Source organism: Theropithecus gelada, chromosome 9 (genome assembly GCF_003255815.1).
Source record: "Theropithecus gelada isolate Dixy chromosome 9, Tgel_1.0, whole genome shotgun sequence".
NCBI lineage: Eukaryota > Metazoa > Chordata > Mammalia > Primates > Cercopithecidae > Theropithecus > Theropithecus gelada.
The window spans coordinates 129372091-129394367 of NC_037677.1; the positions used below are offsets into that span (position 1 = coordinate 129372091).

The 22277-nt window shown below is 52.8% G+C and overlaps 1 protein-coding gene across 1 annotated transcript in view; it reads right to left on the reverse strand.

Annotated features, from left to right (window-relative positions):
* The window catches only part of CFAP46 (cilia and flagella associated protein 46), a 119610-nt gene that overhangs the window by 24533 nt on the left and 72800 nt on the right, over nt 1-22277 (reverse strand). Inside the window, 11 exon segments of the mRNA XM_025395562.1 lie at nt 5930-6100; nt 6549-6728; nt 6804-6938; nt 9842-10030; nt 10793-10981; nt 11068-11094; nt 11287-11316; nt 17657-17792; nt 18861-19037; nt 20137-20243; nt 20528-20728. Coding sequence (XP_025251347.1) covers nt 5930-6100; nt 6549-6728; nt 6804-6938; nt 9842-10030; nt 10793-10981; nt 11068-11094; nt 11287-11316; nt 17657-17792; nt 18861-19037; nt 20137-20243; nt 20528-20728 — 1542 coding nt within the window.

A 22277-nucleotide genomic window follows, 5' to 3' on the forward strand; every position in this document is an offset into this window, starting at 1 on the left:
TCTCAATTTTAAAAATAATGAGTGGATGTTGGATTATGAAAGATACCTTTTTTGCACCTGTCAAGGCGATCTTACGATTTGTCTCCTTTTCCTTCTGTTAACGTGCCCAATGATATTGAACCCCACGGAACACAACCACTTGGCACCGACGTGCGTCCTTTACAACTGCTGGATTTTATTTGCTGTATTCTGTTAGGATTTTTGTGTAATAGTGATGAGAGAGCTTTTCCTTTCTTGTAGTGTCCCTGCTAAGTTTCCAGTGTCAATGTTCACCAAGCCTCTTAGTAAAAGAGGAAGTTTTTTGCTTTATTTCTATGAGTTTTCAAAGTGGTTATTTCTTCTTTCAGTTTTTGGAAGAATTTACTGGTGAAGCCAGTGGGGTCTGGGTTTTCTTTGTAGCAACATTTTAAATAAAAGATTCAATTTATTTGACAGACATTGAATCATTTGGATTTTCTACGCTTCTGTCGGCTTTGCTGAGCTGTGCTTTTTTGAGGACTTGGTCCGTTTGGGTCCATTGTCGCCTATATTGGAGTAAGGCTGTAAAGGACATTCTGTGTGAACTCTCAACACCTGCATCATCTCAGTGATGGGTCTTTTTCTTGCTCACATTGGAAACTCGCCTTTTCCCTTTTTTTCTTGAGCAGGGATTTCTCCATTTCATTGTCTTCTCTTTGGAACCAACTTGTGCCTTGGATTTCCTTTGCTGGTTTTGACTTCGCTGTTTCTTGTGCTGTATTGATTTGTCCTCTTTCATTTTTCTTAGATGTAATTTATTGTTGTTGTCCAGCTTCTCGAAATCAAAGCTTAAATCAAGGTTTTTTCTGGCTTTCTTCTTGTATTCAAGGCTGTATTTTTCCTGTAACCTGTTTGAACTAAGTCGCGTAAATTTTTATTTGTAGTATTTCCATTCACTAAGTCAGTTTAAATCTAAGTCAGTTTAAAGTGTTTTCTGAATTCCACTGTGACTTCTTCCTTGACTAATTTGATCATCATAAGTAACTGTTTAATTTCAAGGCGCCCGTGTTTCTCACAGGTCCATTTTTGTTACTGATTTCCCACTTTACGTCACCGAGGTTGGAAAACACGCTCTGAGTGACCTCGGTACTGGGGATCTCTGCTGTGGCTGTGTGTGGCCCAGCAACGGTTGCTTTCAGCCACGTCTGGTGAGGGCCTTCTCGCAGGTGGGGATGCCACAGAGTCCAGGGCGGTGTAGGGCATCCCATGGCAAGGGGCTGAGTGTGCCAGCTCAGGTCTCTCCTCCTCTTGTTATAAAGCCACCAGTCCCGCTCCCAGGATAACCCCTGAATCTAAAACCATTAATTAGATCGACCCATTCATGAGTTTTGGAGGGAACATTCAAACCATAGCATTCTGCCCCCAAGACTCATGTCCTTATCATGTACAAATACATTCCTACAAAACCCATGCTCCCAAAGTCTTAACTTGTTCCAGCAGCAACTCAAAAGTCAGAGTCTTATCTATGAGCCTGTGAAATCAAAACAAGTTCTCTACTTCCGACATACAGCAGTGGAACCGGTTGAGATGTTCCCACTTGAAAACAGGGGAACAGGCAAAAAGAGAGGAGTGGAGGCTCCAAGCAAGCCCCCACCCCACAGGGCTGACGTGACCCTAAATTCAGGGAATGGACTCTTCCAACAGCACCTGCTACCTCCGGACACATGGGCTGGGGGTTGGGCCTCCCCGACGGCTTTGCTGGGTGCAGCCCACACGGCTGCTCTTCCAGGTTGGAGTCTGGTGCCTGAAGCTTCCCGAGCTGCCAGTGACTCCACAGCTCTGGGGTCCTGGTGGGGGTCCTGTTCCCGTGGCTGCACTAGGCTTTGTTCTGCTGGGCCCTCTGTGGTGGCTCCATCCCTGGGACGAGTCTCTGCCCGGGCCCCCAGACTTTCAATGGCATCCTTTGAAATCTGGATGGAGGCTGCCAAGTCTCCATCTTGCTCTCTGCAAGCTTGCAGAATCAGTGCCACGTGGCCATGGCCAATGCTATGTCCACATCTTGAGCTGTGGGTCTATCTGCACTGGAGCTGCCTGAGCCACCGCTGGGGCTGCCATGGACAGCTGCACTGCAATTTAGGGAGCACGGTCCTCAGCAGGCCCGGGGCAGGGAGCCTGTGGAGGGCACCTCTGGCCCATCCGCCAGAACAGTTCTGCCCTCCATGGCCTCCAGGCTGACAACAGGAGGGCAGCCTTGAAGATCTCTGAAATGCCTTCTGGGTGTTTCTTCCCCTGCCTTGAAGAACAGCACCCAGCCCCTTCTCTCTGTATGGACTTTTGGTGAATGGTCAGAGCCTTGGCTCCTCTCCTGGGCACACCTTTCACTCTTTACGTGGCCAGGCTAAGAGCTTCCAGATCCTTCCACTTGCTTTTCTTCTGATGATAAATTCCATCTCCGAGTTATTTTTTCCCTTTTGCAGCTCAGTGTAGTGGCTGGAAGTAGCCACGCAGCAGCCTAATTATTTGCTGCTTGGATATTTATTCTACCAGATACCCTTGTTCACCACTCTCAAGTTCAGCCTTTGACAAAGCTGTTCCACATGGACAGTTCAGCCAAGGTCTTTGCTAATTTATGACGAAGCTGGTCTTTATTCTAGGTTTTAATACCTTGCTCCGCAGTTCCATCTGAAATCTCATCAGAATGGCCTTTCCGGTCCATATTTCCATCAGCGTCCTGGTCATGACCACTTAACGGATCTCTAAAGAGTTCCAAACTTTCCCTTGTCATTTTGTCTTCCAGGCAGACCCTCACCAGAATCACCCTCAATGATCCATTTACAGACATACCGGGTTTTTAAAAGCCTTGTCCTCCAAATGCTTTCAGCCTCTGCTTATTACTCAGTTCCAAAGCTGCTTCCATATGTTCAAATATTCATTATTGTCAACCACCCCACTCCTGGTACCAATTTTCTTAGTCCATTTCCATTTGTTTATAACAGACTATCTGAAACTGAATAATTTATGAAGAAAAGGAGACTATTTCTTACAATTCTGGAGGCTGAGAAGTCCAAGGTCAAAGGGCTGCATCTGATGAGGACCTTCTTGCAGGTGGGGTCTCTGTAGAGTCCCGAGGTGGCCCAGGATGCCACACGGTGAGGGGGCTGTGTTAGCCCAGGTCTTTTCCTCTTCTCATAAAGACATCAGCCTACTCCCGTGATAACCATAATCCATTAACTTATTAGTCAGCAAATGGGCTGATCCATTCATGAACCCTCATGACCCAGTTACCTCGTACAAGCCCCACCTCTCAATACTGCCACCTTGAGCATTGTTTCAACACGAGGTTCAAGGGGGACAAACGTTCAAATCATAGCACCCTTGCTTTGTCTTTTCCAATTTTCCCCTCAGACGGGGTCTTTTCTTCAGTCCGTTTCTCAGTCACAGATTCAACCTTGGGCTGCATTCACTTTTCCCTGAAACCCCCAAATTGAGCCCTTCATTTAGGAGAGCACATATGGGATGCTGCAGGGGACACTATGTCCTGGAGGCTGCATCCTCTCCAGGCACCACAAGACCACAGCTGATTTCACTGCCTTCCAGAAGCTTCCAGGGAACAACCCTAAGGCCCAGGACCTGGTGGGCGTTCCCACGGTGCCCTGGGGCTGCTCCTGGTGGGTGTTCCCAGGGTGCCGTGGGGCTCTGCTCTCAGTGGGTGTTCCCAGGGTGCCGTGGGGCTCTGGTCTCGGTGGGTGTTCCCAGGGCGCTGTAAGGCTCTGGTCTCGGTGGGCGTTCCCAGGGCGCCGCAGGGCTCTGGTCTCGGTGGGTGTTCCCAGGGCGCTGTAAGGCTCTGGTCTCGGTGGGCGTTCCCAGGGCGCCGCAGGGCTCTGGTCTCGGTGGGTGTTCCCAGGGCGCTGTAAGGCTCTGGTCTCAGTGGGTGGTCCCAAGGCGCTGTAAGGCTCTGGTCTCGGTGGGTGTTCCCAGGGCGCCGTGGGGCTCTGGTCTCGGTGGGTGTTCCCAGGGCGCCGTGGGGCTCTGGTCTCGGTGGGTGGTCCCAGGGCGCCGTGGGGCTGCTCCTAGCTGCAGCACAGTGACCTCTCCCCTCCTGGCTCCAGGCTTGCTCCTTCTCCTCCTCGCAGAGCCTCTGTTGACACCAGTCCCAGCCAATCTCCGAATCGCCCCGGGATGGAGAGTGAGGGTTGACTCACTGCAGCAGATGCTCTCAGTGCAAAAATTTTAGTTTAGCAAGTTCTCATTGCTTCCATGGCTGATAACTTTACAAATATGAGGCTCCACCATTCACCGGCCTTTCCCGAGGATGCTCCAGTGGGCCTGCTGTGGCCTGTGACGTTCCCCAGCCAGACTGCAATGAGTCTGTGCCTGGCTGAGAGTCGGTGCAGCTTTTCCATGAGAATTCCTGCAACAGCAGGGCCTGAGGAGTGGTGACCCCCATCACGGTGACTGACGGCTCCCACGTGCCAAGCCCCAGGCCAGCTCCTGGCCCTGTGCACAGTCCTGCATACACACTGGTGTCCTTGGTCCCCAAAGCTCCTATGGGGTGAGCTCTGCCTGGTCTGCAGCCATGGGGGAGGAAGAGCCATGACTCCCATGCCCAGCTTACCCACAGCAGGTGCTCTGGTGCCAGCCTGGCAGCTCACTCCTCACCTGTCCAGTAAGTGCTGCCTGGGGCAGCCCATTTTTTTTTTAGATGGGGTCTCACTATGTTGGTCAGACTGGGCGTCAGTGGCTATTCACAGGCACTATCATGGCTCACTGCAGCCTCGAACTCCTGGGCTCAAGTGATTCTCCCGCCTCAGCCTCCTGAGTAGCTGGGACTATAGGTGCATGCCCCCATGCCCAGTTTAGACCACAGGCACGCACCCCTGCACCCAGCTTAGACCACAAGTGCCGCCCACATGCCCAGCTTGGACCACAGGCGCCCCCCGCATGCCCAGCTCAGACCACAGGCGCCCCTAACGCCCGGCTTAGCCCATTTTCATTCCTGCTTGCCATGCACACCCTCCTGGACCCAGCTCAGCTCCAGCAGGGCCATGTGCATCAGCGTCTTCCTCCAGACACAGGGCCAGCCTGTGCCACCTTCTCCTGTCCTTGGGCCTGGGCTGGGCCTGCAGGCCTCTTACCTCCACCCTCCATCCTCTCAGCTTCAGAAGGACGGCAGCTTTCCAGGTTTCAACCTCTGGGTTGAGTCACTGGTTCTCACCCGGGGCTGTGTTGTTCCCACTGGCGATGTCTGCAGACATCTCTGGATGCCACAATGGCAGGGGTGCTCCTGCCACCCAGTGGCGGATGCTGCCCCCATCCCACCCTCACCAGCAAAGCACTGTCTGCCAAACAGCCCTGGACAAGGGGATATTTGGTCAGGTCCACCCCAGCGAGAGGACCAGGGAGGCAGCCACGCAGCCAAAGGAGGGAGGGGCCCCATCAGGCCACACTTGTCTCTTTCCCACAATTCAAGAAATGTCATCAAGTCTTTTTTCTTTAAATACTGTCATTCGCACCTGCTAATCCAAATAAAAGGTGCCATTAGCTATCCTGCTCTACAGAAATGTTTCTCAAGATTAAACCCTCAGACCGGACCAAGGTGTAAAATATTTCCTTAAACAGAGGCAGGGAACATGCAGCTCCGATCCACATGAGGCCCTCAGGGCACTGCTGGCCCGTCTGTTGGTCAGCTCTTGGCTGCAGGCCTGGCTGTGCGTTTGTAGTTGTGACCTCGCCAACCTCACCACACCCACCAGGTGGGCCGTTACTACCCCCACAAGGGCCAGGAGGACACTGAGGCTTGGAGAGGCCGGGCGACCCAGGCGCACATGGCTGGGGGCACGGGGAGGGATGGCTTATGAGCTGGGGGGTGAGCAAGGCTGCCCTCGCTCAGGCGTGGGACTGTGTGGCTGTGGTGTCTGTCCACAGAGCTCCAGAGCCGGGGGCAGGTTCAGTGTCATCCCTGCCCGCTTACCTTGGACACGGCAGCCAGCCTCTGCTCCACACTGGCACCCAGGGTGGTGGTGGTCCTGTCCTGGCACCGGAGCCGGTGCTGTAGCTGCAGCAGGGCCGCCAGCTGTGAGCTGCTGGTGTTGGCCGTGGCTGCAAGCAGGACATCCCTCATTGTCTCCGAGGCTGAGCAGCTCTGAAAGGGAGCAGGGGAGGTATGACAGGGGCCCAAGGCCTGGGCGGGGAGGCCTTGCACCCTGCGAAGGGCATGCAGTGGCTGCAGCCTGGGAGCAGGAATGGGCTCCCCTGGGATGCTGGCTCCTCCTGGCACCTGGAGAGTTGCGTGAGGCCACGCTTGTTCCCTCTGTGGGACCTCTGTGAGGTCCGCACGGACAGGGCCCTGCTGGCCTGTGACTGCCGGGTCTCCATGTCTGCCTGATGCAGGGGTTCGGGGATAAGCACACGAATGCGTGTTCTCTCTGAGCCACAAGTTTACGTGGTCGGCAGACTCCCACTGTTTGAGGACCCCGGCCTGTGGCCTGTTTCTCTAACGGCGTCCCCCCAAGGCGAGGGCCCCAGCTGAAGCCCAGGGTCCTCCCTCCTCTGTGAAGGCCTGGCTGGGGGTGCGTGGGGCAAAGACACACCTGAGACAGAGCCAGGAACTGGCAGGTAGTTGCAGGGTCCAGGGTGCCGGCGCATTCCACCATCTCCAGGCTGGCGGCTGCTGCGACATCCAGGAGGCCACTGCCAAGGGCCACCTGTAGGCACTGCAGCAGCACCTCTGACGCCTGAGCCAGGTACTGCTGGGCCAGAACCATCCTCCCCTGTGGGGCACAAGGCTCGGGCTCAGGCCGGGCTCTGGCCAGAGGCCACACGAGGCTTGGGAGGGGCAGCCGCACCTTCAGGTCCTCGCCTCTCCTGCCGTGCTCCTCTGGGGCTGCCCTGGAGGCCAGCGGGTCCCTGCTGGACTTTGTGGCACCCTCTTCCTCGACCTCCAGCTCCAGAGACTTGAGGCCGCTCAGCTTGGCGCCCACCTGTGAGACACACAGCAGGTTGGCTGGCACTTCTGCGTTCCTGCTTGGACAGCGTGGGGAGGGCCCACCCAGGGAGGCTGGGGGGGTCGGGCTCCTCAGCAGGGTCCCTGGGTGGCGGGCACTGCAGGCTGCAGCGTGGCCTCTCACTGTCCCAAACCCTCCACCCCTGAGTTGATGCAGGGTGGCCCTGTACCGCGAGCCTGGGTGAGGGGACGTTGCAGCCAGGGTGAGAACGCAGCCCCCCCAGGGAAGCCGGCCTGAGTCACATGGGCCTGGAATCCAACACATTCCCAGGGGACTCCCATTCCTGTCCTCTGGAAACACCTTTCCTGGAACCAGCCGGCACCGAGGCCGAGGCATCCACCGGCCCTCAGGGGCCCCCGGTCTGGCCAGGACACAAGCCCCAACCTGGGGATAGGAAGCCCAGGCAGCCCCTGAAGAACTGGGTTGAGAGAGAGCCCCCTGGGTTTTCAGGTCACGAGGTATCGCAGTGCCAAATCTGTGTATGCACCCATTGATTAGGCGTCAAAACAAAGAAAACATTGATAGAAATGGAGTGATGGAGAAGCCCCGGTTCTAGTAGGCTGCCCAAATGCAGGTGAAAACCAGCAAGCACGCTGGAGGCAGTGCAGCCGTGACCACCTGACCCACACACGGCCTGGCCCCTTTCACATCGGAACACGCCGTTCAGGCATGTGCAGGACATTTACCAAAACCGACCAGGCTGGGCCACGTGCAGCCACTGCAGAGTCCCAGGACCGAGACCACTCAGGGTGTGTTTTCAACAACAACATTCAACTGGAAGTCAGTCGTGAAAACAGACCCGTGAGAAACACAGTCACCTTGAAATTAAACAAGATACAATCATCAAGTCAGTCAAAGAAGAAATTGCAATGGAATTTATAAAATGGACTTAGAGAATGAAAATACTGAGGGAGGAGAAAAGGAAAAGTCAGTGAGGCTGACAGCCAAGGCTGGTCCTTCGAGAAACAGCCTGAAATGTCACCGCCACAGGCACAGAGGGCCGCCGGGCAAAACCAAACTGCAGCGCACCGGTGAGCAGGAGGGGCCCAGCAGAGAAGCCTCCGTTCTCAGGTCGTCAGCCGGCTCCGGGAAATGTTTCCTCCCCTTTCCAGACATGAACACGGTGGGCTCCGAGGGAGCCTGCGTGGGTTGTGGGAGGGGTGGGGGCTTATCCAACGCACCCACAGCTGCACAAACAAGAAAGGCTGCGCTTTGTGCTCCTTAAGGACACGCCCGCAGCGGCACAGATAAGGAAGCCACGAGAACAGCAAAAGAGACGAGCACACTTTCTTATCAGCGCGTTCGGATTCAACTGTGAAGACGGCCACCCACTGGGGCCCTCTCCGCTGCAGAGCTTTCTTCCTTCACTTGCTAAACTTTTGCTGCAACCTCCCCGTGTCCATGCCCCTTAATTTTCTGGGTTCTGAGACAATGAACAACGAGCTCGGATAACACCTTAGACAATGTGACCAGCAACCCTAGACCGTGTCAATCCTACGTATCAAAATCTGGGAGACTGAAATGGGGGTTAGAGGAGAAATACAGCCTTGAATACAAGAAAAAAGCCAGAAAAACCTTAGTTTAAGCTTTGATTTCAAGATGCTGGACAACAACATAAATCACATCTAAGGACAGCAAAAGGCAGGTACGTCTGGGCCTGGCCTGCATGGGGCGGGGGCCGCGGAAGACCCCTGTGTGCTCCACACGGGACTTGACGTCTGCTCTGCCCGGGCCCCTCCTCGCTGGGGAACCATCAGCAGCGTTCACAGATGAGGACGCCAGCGCCCAGGCGGCCATGCCAACCCTCGCTTTGGTCCACGCCCAGCTGCTACCCGAGCACATCAATGGAGGCTGGTTGCACCGAGAGCCACAACTCCATCCATTCACTTGAGGTACGTCAAGTCCTGTGCTCGGTCCTGAAGATGCAGGACAGACAGCATCTCAGGGCTGACCCAGGGCTGCACGGCACCTGGTGGGGGAATGGCCCTGGGCGTGCAGCCAGGCACACACAGCGTGGTTGCTCTGGTCCCTGAGGGCGTCTTCCTGAGGAGCCGGTGTGTGGGGACAAGCCCAGGTTCTCCGCTGCGGCAGGTGCCTTCCAGGGGAGGAAGTGGCATCTGCACAAGTGTTTAGGAAGGTGAGTTGAGGCTTTCAGGGCTTACTGGGGCCGTCACCAGGGTCGTGAGGCAGTAGGTCACTCCTGCAGCTGACTCGGCCCTGCCGGGCAGCCTTGCAGCCTTCTGGAGAAGGGTGGGCCCTGGGCTGAGGGTGAAGAAGGTCCCAACTGCCCTTCTCAGAGCCACCTGGGCGCTGAGGCAGCAGCCTCCCTGGGCTGCAGGGGGTAGGGGATGGAGGGGAGCCAAGGCTGCCCAGGGCTTGCCCTGCTGTGCTCTGGCATGGGTGCCACGGTGCCCGGTGCTCAGGCCCACCCTAGGCTGCTCCTGCAGCTTCTGAGCTCCCCAGGTCCCTGCTCCAGGCCCGGCCAGAGCCGCTGCTGCGGGAGACACCAGTTGCATTGTTCCGTGTTCGCCAGTGGAAGGCTGGATTGGGGCAGGCTGTGTGCTGGGGTGGGCTCCATGCTGGTGCGGGTCGACCCACATGCCCGCCTGCCCTCCCTGCCTGTCTGCCATCCCTGCCTACTCCACAGATGCTGTGGTTCCCTCCCAGGTCTGTTCCGGAAGGCCTGTGTTTCACCAGCCCGATTTCTTCCCTCACACCTGCTTCCTACATTTTTCTCTCTTCCTGGGGCCATGCCCTTCTGCACGGAGGATGACACAATTCGTCTGCTATAATCAGGGGAGTCCTAAACACTTTGCTTGTGTTTTTAGGCAGGGGTGACAGGTGTCGGAGCGACTTGGGATAGAAGCAGGAGCACTTACCGAGGGGCCCTCCTCCCAGTAGCAGGCAGGGCGCACAGGGTCGGCTTGCATGGCTAGCAGGTGGAGGGCCCTCCCGGCCAGGCCCAGGAGCTGGGCGCGGATCTGCACACAGCCCACACTCAGCGGCTGCAGGCTCCCCAGCTGCGCCAGTGCCTCGTGTGCCAGAGTCCGCTTCAGCGTGAACCATTGCTTCGAGAAGACAGACATGTTACTGCTGCCACCCCAAGGGCGGCCGCCCCCCCTGCCCAGGGGACCCAGTGAGCCTGCCCCTCGTGTCCTCTGTGGGTGGGGACACTGGGAGCTCTGAGAAACACCCCCGCCCGCAGGGTGCTGCCCGCGCAGGGAGGGTCTCGGGGCTCTGGTGTGGGGTCACAGACGTCTGCTCATATAACCTTAATTCAGCGCTCACTGACAAATCAATTTTAGGCCCGTCTTTGGTTCATTTATACTTATGTAAATTAATTTGAGTCATATTTCATGACGTCTAAGAAAATGTACAATGGAAGAATGTACATTTCCCTCAAAACATTCTACGTATTCAACTGTTTTGAATATGTCGTCAGCTGGACTCCATTCAACCAAAACGGAGTCCACCTCTATTGACTCTTTAATCCACATATGAATTAATTGTTAATATGAATTAATTAGTCAAAGCCAATTCATGAGTCGGGAAGGGCAGCTGCGAGTCATGTAGGAAACGCCGCCGCAGTGGAACCTGCATTTTATGAGCCAATTCAGTCCCCTCAAAGGGCGAGACAACGCCCTTCTTCTGCAAGGCCCGGGAACCCCCCTGCTGCAAGAGGCCCCCGCAGGGAGGGCGCTCAGATTCCCCCAGCCCATCCGCACCGCCAGGCGTGCGGTGATGGAGACGCCTCCTGCTGGAACGGGGCCCCTCAGCTGCACTGTGGCCTGGGGCTCCCTCCACAGGGAATCTGCGACCCCAGCAATTACCAGCCCGACGGAAGTGCAGTCACTGGTGTTCTGCAGATAGTCCGCCAGCAGCTTCTCCAGGGACCCCTGCCCACTCTGCTGCCCGCGGGCCTCCTCCCAGATGAACTGGAGCATGTCCAGAGCCATCTCCACGAGGCTGAGCTTGAGGCGCGCCAGCTTCCTCATCAGCGGCGTGTTGACGTTCTGCAACTGAGGGGCCAGGCGTGCATCTGAAGCACGGAAGCTTCTGGTAAGCCTGACTCTACATCCCACGCCTTGGACGAGGCATAACCGACATCAGAAACTCAAAATAAACCGCACAGCTCTACAGTGAAAAACTGACACACTTGGATCACGAATACACCCGTGAAACCATCACCGCCTTCGAGATCATGCGGTAGCCCTCACCCCCAAATCTCTTCGTGCCCTGTCGTGTCCCTCCCGGTCACCTAGCTGCCTGATGGCACCCTGCATTCATCTGCATTTTCCAGAACTGTACCTACGCGGAAGCGCACAGCGTGCAGTCTTCTATCTGGTTCGTTTCCCTCGGCTAAGTCACCGTGAGATCCCCCACGCGGCTGCACGCACGCTGCGTCCCTCACAGCCGGTGTCAGTGCACCGTGCGGACGGGCCACACTCTGCTTATCTATTCAAATATTGTATTTCCAGTTCTGGGGCTACGACGAGTAAAGCTGCTGCGAACACCCATGTGCAAGTGAACACACAGGAGTGGAAAGGCTGGGTCCTGGGTGGGCCTGTGTGTAATTCTTAGGAAATAGCCGAACTGCCCTCTGCAGCAGCTGTGCCACTGGCGCTTAGGGCCCAGGTCTCTCCACACATCTGCTGTGGTTGGTCTTTTACATTGCAGCTGTTTTAATAGGTGGGTGGTGGTTTCTTACGATGGTTACAATTTGCGCGTCCCCAGCTGGCTAATGATATTATCTTTGCATGTGCTTATTTACCATCCACATATTTGCTTTTGGGGAAGTGTCTGTTAAAATATTTTGCTCATGTTTTATTGGGTTGTTGTTAACTTTTGAGAGTTCTTTTTTTTTTTTTTTTTTTTTTTGAGACGGAGTCTCGCTCTGTCGCCCAGGCTGGAGTGCAGTGACCGGATCTCAGCTCACTGCAAGCTCCGCCTCCCGAGTTTACGCCATTCTCCTGCCTCAGCCTCCCAAGTAGCTGGGACTACAGGCGCCGCCACCACGCCCGGCTAGTTTTTTGTATTTTTTTTTAGTAGAGACGGGGTTTCACCGTGTTAGCCAGGATGGTCTCGATCTCCTGACCTCGTGATCCGCCCGTCTCGGCCTCCCAAAGTGCTGGGATTACAGGCTTGAGCCACTATCCATTCTGGATACAATATCTTTATCAGACAGAGGATTTGTAAATGTTTCCTCCCTATCCGTGGCTTCTTTTCCTTCTCTTCATACTGTCTTTTGAAGAGAGGTCCAAGCTATCACTTTATTACTTTATGGCTCATACTTTAGGTGTCATAAATAAGAAATCTTTGCCAAACCTGAGGTCACACATCTATTTTCCTATGTGTTCTTCTAGAAGCTTCATGGGTTTAGCCCTTATATTTAGGTCTACAATCTATTTGGAGTTAATTTTTACATATGGTGTGAGGCATGAAGTAAAGTGGGCTGTTTTGGACGTGGATGATCCTTCCTTTGGCGAGCCGCCTTTGTGTCTTTGGTGCACCTTTGTGTCTTTGGTGAAGGTCACCTTCCTGTGCGTGTGGGGTCCCCGCCTGGATTCGCTTTGTTCCGCATGTCAACTTTTACACGAGAGCCACACTCTCTGGATTCCTGCTCCTCTCTGTACTAGGCCTTAAAATCAGGCGGCGTCAGACCTTCCAATTTCGTTCTTCTTTTTCAAAGCTGTGTTGGCCATGTTAGGTCTTTTGTACTCTCATATGAGTTTTAAAGTCATTTTGTCATTTTCTCCAAAAAAAAAAGCCTGCAGTGATCTTGATCGGGGTATAGACGATTTAGGGCGAATCAAGAACTTAACAATACTAAGTCCTCTGACCCACAAACATGGTATGTTTCTTCATCTACTTAGGTATTCCCAGCTATTTCTCACTTATATTTGTAGTTCTCAGAGTACAAGTCTTTACATTTTTGGGACAAATTTCATTTTTAAATGCCGTCATAAAATTGTTTTAAAATTTTTAATATCTGAGTGTTTCCAGCATGTAGAAATACACAACTGATATCTGCATATTGTTCTTATATCCTGCAACCTTACTAAACTCAGTATTAGTAGCTTTATTTTTCGGTGGATTGCATATGACTGTGTATACAGACAATTTTGTTATATGTGAACAAAAACAGTTTCATTCCTTCCTTTCCAATCTGGATGCTTTCAATTTCCTTTTTTCCTGCCTGACTGCATAGGCTGGAACTCCCACGTCAACACGGAACACGGGTGAGAAGAGGGCACCTCCTCGTCTTGGTCCTTATCGAAAGGAGCATCGGTCTTTCTCCCATAACTGTGACGTTAGCTCTGGCTTTTTCACAGATGTCCTTTATCAGACTGAGGAAGTTTTCCTCTATTGTTTGCTAGGAGTGTTTACCAGGAATGGGTGTTGAATTTTGTCAAACGCTTTTCTGGCATCCACAAAGATGATCATATGGTTTTGTTAGTTTTGAAAATAAATGGTGAAGCAAGTTAATTTTTGAATGTTAAACTATTCTTGGGGTAACCTTGGCTTGGTTATGATGTATTATCCTTTTTAAATACTGTTGGATTTAATTTGCTAACATTTTGTTCACAAGGAATGCTGGTCAGTAGCTTTTTGTTGTTGTTGTTAATATCTTTATCTTGTTTTGGTATCAAGGTAATATTTGCATCATAGAAAAACTGGGACGTATTCTCTCCTCAATTTTCTAGAACAATTTGTGTAGAACTGGTATTATTTTTTCTTAGATACTTGGCAGAATTCACTAGTCAAGCCATCTGGGCTTGACATTTTCTTTGTGAGAATGCTTTTAATTACAAATTAAAAATTTAAAATATATAGGGCTACTCAGGCTTTCTTTTTGAGTGGGCTTTGGTAGTTCATGCTTTCAAGGAATTTTTCCATTTCATCTAAGTTGGCAAATATATTAGCATAAAGTTGTTTGTAATATGATCCCCTTATTATCCTTTCAATATCTGTAGAATCCACGGAGAAATTGCGTCTCTCATTCCTGATATTGGCAATTTATGTCATCTTTTTTTTTCTGATCCGTCTGACTAGAAGTTTTTCAATTTACCGATCTTTTCAAAGAACTAGCTTTGGTTTCATTACTTTCCTCTTTTATTTTTCTGTTTTCTGTTTCACTGATTGATTGCCACTCTGATCTTTACTTTTTATTCCTCTGCTTATTTGGGAACTGAGTTTGCTCTCTTCATACTTTTGTAAGTTGCAGGCTGAAGTAATTGATTTGAATCTTTTCCCATTTCTCCTACAGGTGTTTAGTGCTGTAAATTTCTATCTCAGTATTGCATTGGCAACATCTTAAACATTTTGATAGGTGTTTTTTAAGTTCCCTTCAGTTCAAAATACTTTCTCCTTTGATTTCTTCTGTGGCCCACAGTTATTGCAACGTTTCCTATTTACTTTTCAAATCTTTGGCATTTCGCACATACATAGCTGTTTTTTTGTTTTTTTTTTTTTGTTTTTTGGTTTTTTTTTTGAGACGGAGTCTCGCTCTGTCACCTAGGCTGGAGTGCGGTGGCGCAATCTCAGCTCACTGCAAGCTCCGCCTCCCGGGTTCACGACATTCTCTTGCCTCAGCCTCCCGAGTAGCTAGGACTACAGGCACCCGCCACCATACCCGGCTAATTTTTTGTATTTTTTTTTTTAGTAGAGACGGGGTTTCACCGTGTTAGCCAGGATGGTCTCCATCTCCTGCCCTCATGATCCGCCCGCCTTGGCCTCCCAAAGTGCTGGGATTACAGGCATGAGCCACCGCGCCTGGCCAGCTTTCTGTTTTTTTAAATTGAGGTAAAAGTCACATAGCATAAAATTAACCATTTAAAAATATACAACTCAGTGGCACTTACACATTCACAACATTGTGCCACCATCATCTCTAATTCCACAACATTTTCATCACTCCAAAAGGAAACCCCTCACCCATTAAAAAATCATCCCTCCTCCTCCTTGCCCTGTTTTCTACGGATTTATCTATCTTTCTGTTTCTGATTTCTAATTTAGATTGTGGCACCAGTATACATTTTGTATAACTTACATCTTTTAAATGTATTGAGACTTGTTTTATGGTCCAAAATACGGTCCATCTTGAAACATATTCACGTGCACACAAAGAGCATCTTATTCTCCTGTTGTTGGGTGAACGTTCTAGAAATATCTTTAGGTCATAGTGGTTGGTAGTGTTGTTCAAATCTTCTAGTGATTTGCTGATTTTCTGGCTCTTTGTTCCATTAATCCTGAGGGGTACTGAAATCTGACTGCAAGTGTGGGGTTGTCTATTTCTCCATTGCAATTTTGTCAGTTTTTGCTTCATTGACTGCGAAACTCCGTTATTAGCTACAGAAATGTTTGCACTTCTAGCCTCTTGACTGGTTGCGCTGTTTGCACTATAAAATGAGTTTCTTTATCCTTGGTAATATTCTTTTTTCCAAAGTTGGCTTAGTTATTAATATAGCCACCGCAGCTTTCTTTTCATTAGTGTTAGCTGGTATATTTTTTCCATTCTCCTTTTAACCTATTTATGTCTTAATATTTAAAGTGGCTTTCTTGTAGGTAACCCATAGTTGGGTTTTGCTTTTTTATATAATCTGACAAATTCTTTTAACTGAGGGCGTTTTGATTATTTAAATTTCATGTAATTATTCCATGATTAGGTCTAAGGTTATCATCTTGCTGTTTATTTTCTGTTGGTCTCACCTGTCCTTTATTATTTTTCTTTTTTCTGCTTTCATGGGGGACAAATGAATACTTGTTATGATTTCCATGTATCTCCTTTCTTGGCTCATGCAGCACACATCTGTATTCCGGGACTTCTGTGGCTGTTGTGGTGTGTAGAGAGTATGATGCCACTTCACGCAGAGCATAGAAACCTCGCATCTGTTACTGACCTCCCAATCTTTATGCCATTGTTGTCATGCGTTTCATTTTTACTGCTATAGGCCCCGTGCTACATTGTTATTGTTTAAGCAGCCAATTATCTTTCAGAGTGATTTTTAGAATAAGAAAGATTGGACACACTTTCCCCTGCAGTTTATGTGTTTGAGGCTCTCCACGCACCTGTGTGGATCCACACTTCAGTGGGCATGGCTTCCTTCTGCCTGCGGGACTGACTCCAAGAGCTCCTGCAGCCCCTGAGGACGCCTTCCTTCGGCTCTCGAGTGTTTGCAGAAACATCTTTCTCTCACCTTCATTAAGAATCGTATTTTCTGGGTATAGAATTCCAGGTCGGCAGTGTTTCCTCTTGGCCTTCACAGAGGTCCCTGCACTGGGCTCTCAGCTACACCGCTTCTGTGGGAAGCTGCGCCATTCACCTCTGTCACTCTGCACACAACGTGCAGTGCTCTCTGTCTGACGCTCAGATGCTCTTCTTATCACTGGTGTTAAACCATCTGGTTACGGCCCTGACACAGTTTCATTCCTCTTCAGAGTTCTTGTGCGTGGGATTCATTCAGCTTCTTGGATCTGTGGGTTTGTATTTATTTTTATCAAATTTGGAAAATGTTCAGTCATTAGTTATTTAAATTATTCTACTTTCTCCTCTTCTCCCAGGATTCCAATTACACCTATATTCGTGCACTTAAAACTGTGTGACTTTAATTTTTGTTCTCTTTAATTTCATTTTCAAAAGTTTCTGTTGCTATGTCTCTAAGTTCTCCAATGTTTTCTCCTGCCATCGTTGTCATTCACTCCACCTGGTGCCTTCTTCATCTCCCGTGTCGTGGTTTTCACCCTGAAAGTCTGGGTTTTGTCTTCCTTTTATATCTTCACCATTTCTACTTAACTTTCTGAACATATAGAATACAGTGATAACTTGTCTTCCAATTATAATATCTGTGCCCACTGATCAATTTGCTTTTGATTGATCAATTATTCTCCCTATTTTCCTGCTTTTCTATACAGCAATATTTTATTGGTTGCCAGATATTTGGGCTTTGTTTTCCTTTGAGGTCTGGTGGGCATTTCTGCATTTCTGTATGTGTTCTTCAGGCTTGGGCTCTGTTCCAGGACAGTTGTCTTCTCAGAGGAAATAGCTGGGTCCTTTCAGGTCTGCTTTCTAGGGTCTCTCAGGCAGGTCTGGAGTGGGGCTCACCAGGCCTAAGGACCCCTGACTGAGGCAAGGCCCTGTGTCTGCTTTGCCCAACACCCCAGGGATCATGGGGGTTTCCAATCTGGCTGGTGAAGCAGGTGCTGTTCCCGCCCTAGAACACTTTTGGGTGGTTCTTCCCCAGCACGGGGCAGCTTCCTCTCAAGAGTGTGCTCATCAGGCCTGGGCAGGATACTCCGGGGCCTCTCCCGAAGGTCTTGGGGTTTTCTCTCTGTGCAGCCCTACCCTGCCCTCCCCTCCCCGGGGCTCTGTCCCACCAGTGGCAGTGCCTGGCTCTCCGCAGGCTCTCGGCTCCATCCTGTGACTCAGGTCACCAGCGGACTCCACTGGAGCCACCATGGTGAGCTTGGACCTTAGCTCGGGGACCACTGCCTGTCATTGCTGATGTCTAGTGTTCTGAAAGTCCTTGTTTCATACAGTTTGTGTTTTCATTGTTTCAGATGGGGGGAGTATCCGGTCCCTGTTACTCCATTTCAGCTAGAAGCAGAAGTCAGCTGGCTTGTAAGGTAAGTTACAGTGGGGTTTATATCCCGGTGGGAGTGACCCAGTGTACACAGGAACCAGGACACTTGCTTACGTCTTGAAGTGACAGTAGGCCCTGGACGCTGTGGAGCCTCCCTTCCTCCTCAACCACAGCGCCCTGGGCCAGGCCATATGCTTCCAAGTAATACGCAGTTTTTTGTTCTTCATCTTCCTCGTTCTGGGCACGTAACCTTTATAAGACATAAGAATGGAATTTGGAACAAAAAATGTTAAAACATTATGTTATTATTACTAAATGTTTAATATGTCATTTTCTATCATTATACTATATATTTTATTAGTGCTTAAAATGATGTTTTAAAATAGCTAACATGTAAAGACATTCTCGATATGTCTTAGAGGTTTAAGAAGCTGGAATAATGCAGTATGTACAGCGTATTATGGTTATGACATTTAAATCTGTGCTTGAAGGAGATTTGCGGAAGCAATTCTACAGCATCAGCTTTACCCAGCGGGCTGGGTTTGATCGGCTAACTCAGCTTCTGCAAGGACAGCGTACGGCATCCACAGTGACAGACATGGCTCAGGTCAGACCTTGTGGTGGGCTACACCTTCCCCGCACAGGCTTCTGCACGCCTGCACTGGGCCCGCCGTGTTGAGACGCTTGCGTGTGGACAAGTGGGGGCAGCCCCAGGTTGGGGGCAGGGCAGTGGACGGGGCCAGGGAGGCTTTGCCAGGGCAGGGGTGGCTGGCAGCTGCTGTGGTGGGGACGGCTGGCATCAGGACTGTGTGGGCCCTGCCCTTGGGGGGAGCAGCCCCTGAGATGCCGCCTGGCGCCGGGCTACAGAGCCATGCAGAGCGGGGCCGTCTCCTTAGGTCAGGGCCCTGCAAGCAGCTCAGGGCTGTGCTTGGGATGTGCGCGTGTGACCTGGGCCTGGGCACGTGTGTGCAACGCGTGTGTGCCTGTGGCTGGTGGGGGTGGGTGGTGCTGTATGTCTGCCAAGGGCTGGAGGTGCAAGGCCCAATGTGGGTGCCCTTGAGGGAGGTGTGGGCAGCCACGGGGCTGGGGCCAGAAGTTGGCCCTGTCGGGGCAACGGGGCTCCCCTGACGGGGAGGGCTGGACATGTGATCAGAACATGTAGGGGAGGCGGCAGCCGGGAGCTTCCCAGGGGAGGGGCCTGTGGACCCCAAGGGGGTGCAGCTGGGGTGAGCCAGGCCCAGAGGGCAGGATGGCACTGGGCGTGCTGCGTGTGGGAGAAGCAGTGACTCCCGTGCAGGGGGCGCAGAGGCAGCCTTACCTCTTGATCTTCGCACGCTCTAGTTTTACATCAACACAGTTCTCTTTGTAGCCACAGTCGATAAACTTTCTCTCAATTTCCAGCAGGCTATCGTCCATGTCTTTCAGCAGCAGCGAGCACTCTGTGGCTTCAGTGACCGCCGACTGCTGCGCAACTCTGACCCGCAGGCTCAGGCACCTGACGGAGGGACGGTTTGGGGCCTGGAGTCAGAAGCCCCAGGGCCGCGTCAGGACCTGCGGCTGGGCTGCTGCTGTTCTCCCCGGTGTTCATCCAGGGATGCTCGAAGAAACGCTTTTGGAGCGTTTCTTGAAAATCAACATCATACGGGCCTCATTCTGTGATCGCGTTTGATAAAATCAGCCCCACCCCAGGCACTGCATCCAGGTGGAAATTCAAAAACCCTCTCCTACTTGACTCACTAGCGGAACAGAACCCGCGCCGAAGCGTTGGGCGGTTCACATGCTGCAGCTGCGGGGCCCAGGGCAAGGCCGGGAGGGAGGCGGAGAGCACAGGAGCCAGGCTGCGGCCCGGAGCAGCCACAGCAGGGCCCCGGGCTGCCCTCGCGCAGATGCAGAGAGCTCCACAAAGACAAAGCAGAACACAAGGAAAGCCCGAGTCAGACAGAAATCCGTGTTGCTGGGGTCTGTAAACCAAAGCCAGCTCCTTAAAAACATCCACTGCGTTGGAGCCTGTGATTCTGATTTAGAAGAGATGGCGTCACCAGCCTGGCCAACATGGTGAAACCACATCTCTACTAAAAATACAAAAATTAGCCGGGCGTGCTGGCGCGTGCCTGTAATCCCAGCAACTTGGGAGGCTGAGGCAGGAGAATTGCTTAAACCAGGGAGCTGGAAGTTGCAGTGAGCTGAGATTGCACCACTGTACTCCAGCCTGGGCGCCGATAAACGGCAATGAGGGAGGCATGCCTGCGGCAAGGGCTTTGTGAAAGCTGTAAGAACACATGCCCTACAAATTCACACGGACACACCACAAACTTAGAGGAAAAGGGTTCCTAGGCCCTTCCCAAGGCCCTGGAGTTGCCTTTCGAAGCCAGACAGGACACGTGGATGCAAGGCCCACTTCTCAGAGAAAGCCTGAAGCAAGCTCAGGAAACTTCTGGAGCTTTCTGGAGCTGTGCGGAAAGCTGTGGATATGAGGCCCCATGACGTGGGCCTCTGAACTTGCACAGGCTGGACGTATGGCACAAAAATCGCAGACGGAAAAGAGGAAACCACAGCTTTCACGCTAATGAACAGTGTTTCTTACAAGGAGTTACCTGGCTTCTAGATCTGTGATCATGAATTCCAATAAAGGCAGTCGGTTTGGTCTTTCTTTCTTGAGGATCTTGAAGGCATTGATGAGCTTCTGAAATATGTGACACACCTGAGGACAGGCGGGGGTGGATACGGGTGTGTCTGAGGACAGGCGGGCATGGATACAGGTCTGAGGACAGGCAGGCGGGGACAGATACAGGCCTGAGGACGGGTGGGGGTGGATACGGGTGTGTCTGAGGACAGGCAGGCGGGGACAGATACAGGCCTGCTTGAGGACGGGTGGGGGTGGATACCGGCGTGTCTGAGGGTGGGCAGGGATGGATCCGGGCGTGTCATCAGCGGTCTGCCAGGCAGAGCATCCGACGTGCAGCCCCAGGTCCCCCTGCCTCTTACCGTAGCTTCTCTTCCTGGGTGTTCCATGGACAAGAGCGCCTCTGCCAAGGTCAGAGTGGAATTGTACCAGAACTCCTCACTTCCGCCCAGGGGCTGGGCCTGTGCGATCATTTTCTTGGCTTGTCCATAGTTTTTCTCCTTGTTGGCCAACTGTGCGAGGAGGAGCAGGCACTGGGCCTCTGCACAGGGCTCATCCAGCTCCTGAAGGAGAGAGACTCAGACATGTGTGGGTTCCTCTACAGACGTGTGCAGGCAGGGAGATCGGAGAAGGTAGAGAGAAGGAGGAGGCAGACAGAGAGGCAGAGGCAGACAGAGGCACTGGGTGAGGGGAAGACAGGGCCGCTCACTCTGCCAGCGGACGGGTGGGGCCCACGGCCGCCCTCGCACTCCCTGGCAGGACTTGCTGTCCTGCCCGGCTCCTGCAGCCCTGTGGCTCCTCGAGTGGGACGCCCACCCTCCCCGCCCTCCTGCACTCCAGAGGCTTCTCTGGAGTCAGCACCGGCTGCAGCGTGCATGACTGTATCTGATTCCATTTAATTATATTTCAGTGATGTGCTGATGAGCGGGATCGGCGTTCAGTGAGGCGCAGCCCCACTCTGGCTCGTCTTCGGGGGGATCTGTCTCCCCCTGCCTGGGCGGCAGGAAGCTTAGTCCCCGGAGCCTCCTGGGGCTCCTGCTGGCCTCGTCCTAGCCCTGTCTTTTAGAGGCTCCCGCTTGGGGCGAAAGGCTTCGGGACAGTCGCACTTGGACACCAATGCTGAGAGCGGCTCAGAGGCTCCCAGAGCCCGGCCTGCCTGTCCGGGGCCTGCTGCCAGGGAGTTGGGCAGCCACATGATCTGGGACAGAAACACAGGGCAGCCTGTGCTAAGAAGAGAGGGGTGCTGGTCGGAGGGTGAGGAGAGGACGGGAGCGGCGGTGGAAAGCAGGTCCCAGCTCCAGGGCTGCCTGTGTATCTTCTGCAGCAGAAAGGCGGTGTCCTGTTCCCAGGCATCACTTTCTGGCCAAACAAGATGCCCTGTGTGCTCGATTGGACCTGGGCAGGCCCCTCCCAGGTGTAGATGCAGGTGCGGGGACAGAGGGGAGGGTGGGCTGATGAGCTGGGGCTACCCGCCAGAGAGCAGGTGTCCCAGCTGCTGAGGGCTCCATCTCTGGCCGTTCCATGCATTTAGATGCCCAGGACGAGGGAGGGGCCGCAGCCACTAGGGAGGCGTGCCCCAGGTGTGCCCCAGTTGTGCCCCTGCCCAACACAGGATCCACCTGGACACCACAGCCCGCATGCACCGGGCACGGCTGTGACCGCCAGAGATGGCGTGGGGAGGGCCTGGGTTCACCGCAGCCTCGTGGGCAGTCAGGTGGCCTGAAGGTAGGCAGGTGGGTGGCTGGGCTCTGTGGAAGGGCATTCCTCGCCTCTGGACCAAGCCTGGCAGGGGTGTGCAGGCCTCTGAGGTGGGAAGAGGGGGAGGCCCTTCGTGGCTGGGCCCAGAAAGCAGGGCTGGCAAGGGTCCAATGGGGCCCGGCTCTTGTGGGGCTTGTTCAGGGCAGCTACAGTGGGTCAGAGGCCGGTGACAGGGTGGGCAGGGGCTTCCACATGGAGAGGAGGAGGGTGAGGAGGTGGGACAGAGCTTGGCTGGGGATGAGGAGAGTCCAAAAGGCAGGGAGAGGACAGGGTGGGTGGGGTAGAGGTGGGGTGGAGGGGGGGGTGGAGGGGTTAGAGGTGGGGTAGAGGTGGGGTAGAGGTGGGGTAGTGGTG